At 27.3% G+C, this 1,526-nt stretch overlaps 1 protein-coding gene across 1 annotated transcript; it reads right to left on the bottom strand.

The window, feature by feature from the left end:
* Window positions 1-295: 295 nt before the first annotated feature.
* LOC105625417 (RDS/peripherin-like protein xRDS36) lies at window positions 296-1,297 on the bottom strand (the record flags this gene model as incomplete). Its single annotated transcript, XM_012206748.1, has 2 exons — window positions 296-565; window positions 1,027-1,297. Coding segments are annotated over 2 exons (541 nt in total), but the record flags the coding sequence as incomplete, so codon positions are not given.
* Window positions 1,298-1,526: the final 229 nt, after the last annotated feature.

Raw genomic sequence — 1,526 nt, 5'->3', positions numbered from 1 at the left:
AAATGAGATATTGTAAGTATGATTAGGATAAATGACTCATCTTGTATAATTTGAACAACTGAATAATTCATTTTAAATGATAAATCTTTCAATCATGAATATTGCAATAATTGCGATAAATGTTTGACACTAGTTTAGTAGCAAATTTTCAATAGAGTATTTTTTAAAATATAAAATATAAATTAAATTTTTGTTATTGAAAAAAAATGTGTTGCTATAATAATAACACATTGTGATGTAACTTTTATTTTATTTAAATGCTTAGCATAAATTAGATTATGCAAGATAAACATACTCTAGTAATTAAAAAGGCTAATAGCACTTGTATAATCATCACAGTAATAGTCATAACATAAGAGACTATGACAATTCTAAGAAGAATAGGACTAATGATTTCTACACAGCCGTTCACATTTATTGTTTTGTCATCTGTCATTTCTATGTGCATGCAAGGTGCCGAAGCGCGCAAATTGCAGCAGCTAAAAGGGACTCCAAGACCTCTGTAGTCTTCGTCCGAAATTCTGTTTTGTTGCGCCATTTCCTCTCGAGATGCGTAATCTACTTTCTTAAAAATATATATTATAAATGTTATATAAATATATTTTTTTTATTACTCTCTTTTTTCTCTTTTATTTTTCTATAGAAAGAAAAATTGTTTATTATATGTATAAAATTTTATGTATAATATTATGTATAATAATATTATTATGTATAATATTTTAAAAAATTTATTCAAAAATATAATAAAAATGAAACAATAAATTATAAAATACGCGCATTACTGTAAACATACATATACTTATCTCAAAAATTTTCAATTTTTAAGAAAAAATTAAATAACGAGAAAAATATTATTTTGGAGCAGTTTGCAACACAGATAATAAATCAATAACAAAAACAGACTGTTCATTCATCATTGTTCGATGAATTAATAAAAATAGTCTGTTTATTCATCATCATTCGACGAATCTTCTCGAATGTTTTGGTATCTGCAAACGAGGTCGACATATAATATTGGAAAATTACCTGCCAGTCGAAGAGAAACCAATCAGTATAAGAGGAATGACCGCAACATTGCAACACAAATTGGATCTCGTCGATCGCGTATTTATGTGATGCAGCAGTGGTATATAGATGCATGGAAACGTTGAAAATATCGATTAAAGTTTCTTGTTTTACACTAATGTGATATCCTATCAAAGCTAATGTCGTTGTATTCATAGCAATACATATAATTATCATTATCAAAAGACACTTCAGCATCTGCCTAGTCTTTGAATAAAGATTCGATTTGCGTCTGCAAGAATGCATTCATTATTACAAGTTACGCAAAAAAAAAAATGTCAAAAGGAGTAATAAACATTATTGTAATAAAAATATAATTAATTAATATAATTTTATATAATAAACAACGTATACAACATACAGTATACAACATATGCAGTAATAACATTGTGTGTGTGTGTGTGTGTGTGTGTGTGTGTGTGTGTGTGTGTGTGTGTGTGTGTGTGTGTGTGTGTGTGTGT

Source organism: Atta cephalotes (assembly GCF_000143395.1).
Source record: "Atta cephalotes unplaced genomic scaffold scaffold01471, whole genome shotgun sequence".
NCBI classification, from domain to species: domain Eukaryota; kingdom Metazoa; phylum Arthropoda; class Insecta; order Hymenoptera; family Formicidae; genus Atta; species Atta cephalotes.
This window is presented reverse-complemented; position numbering and strand designations above follow the sequence as displayed.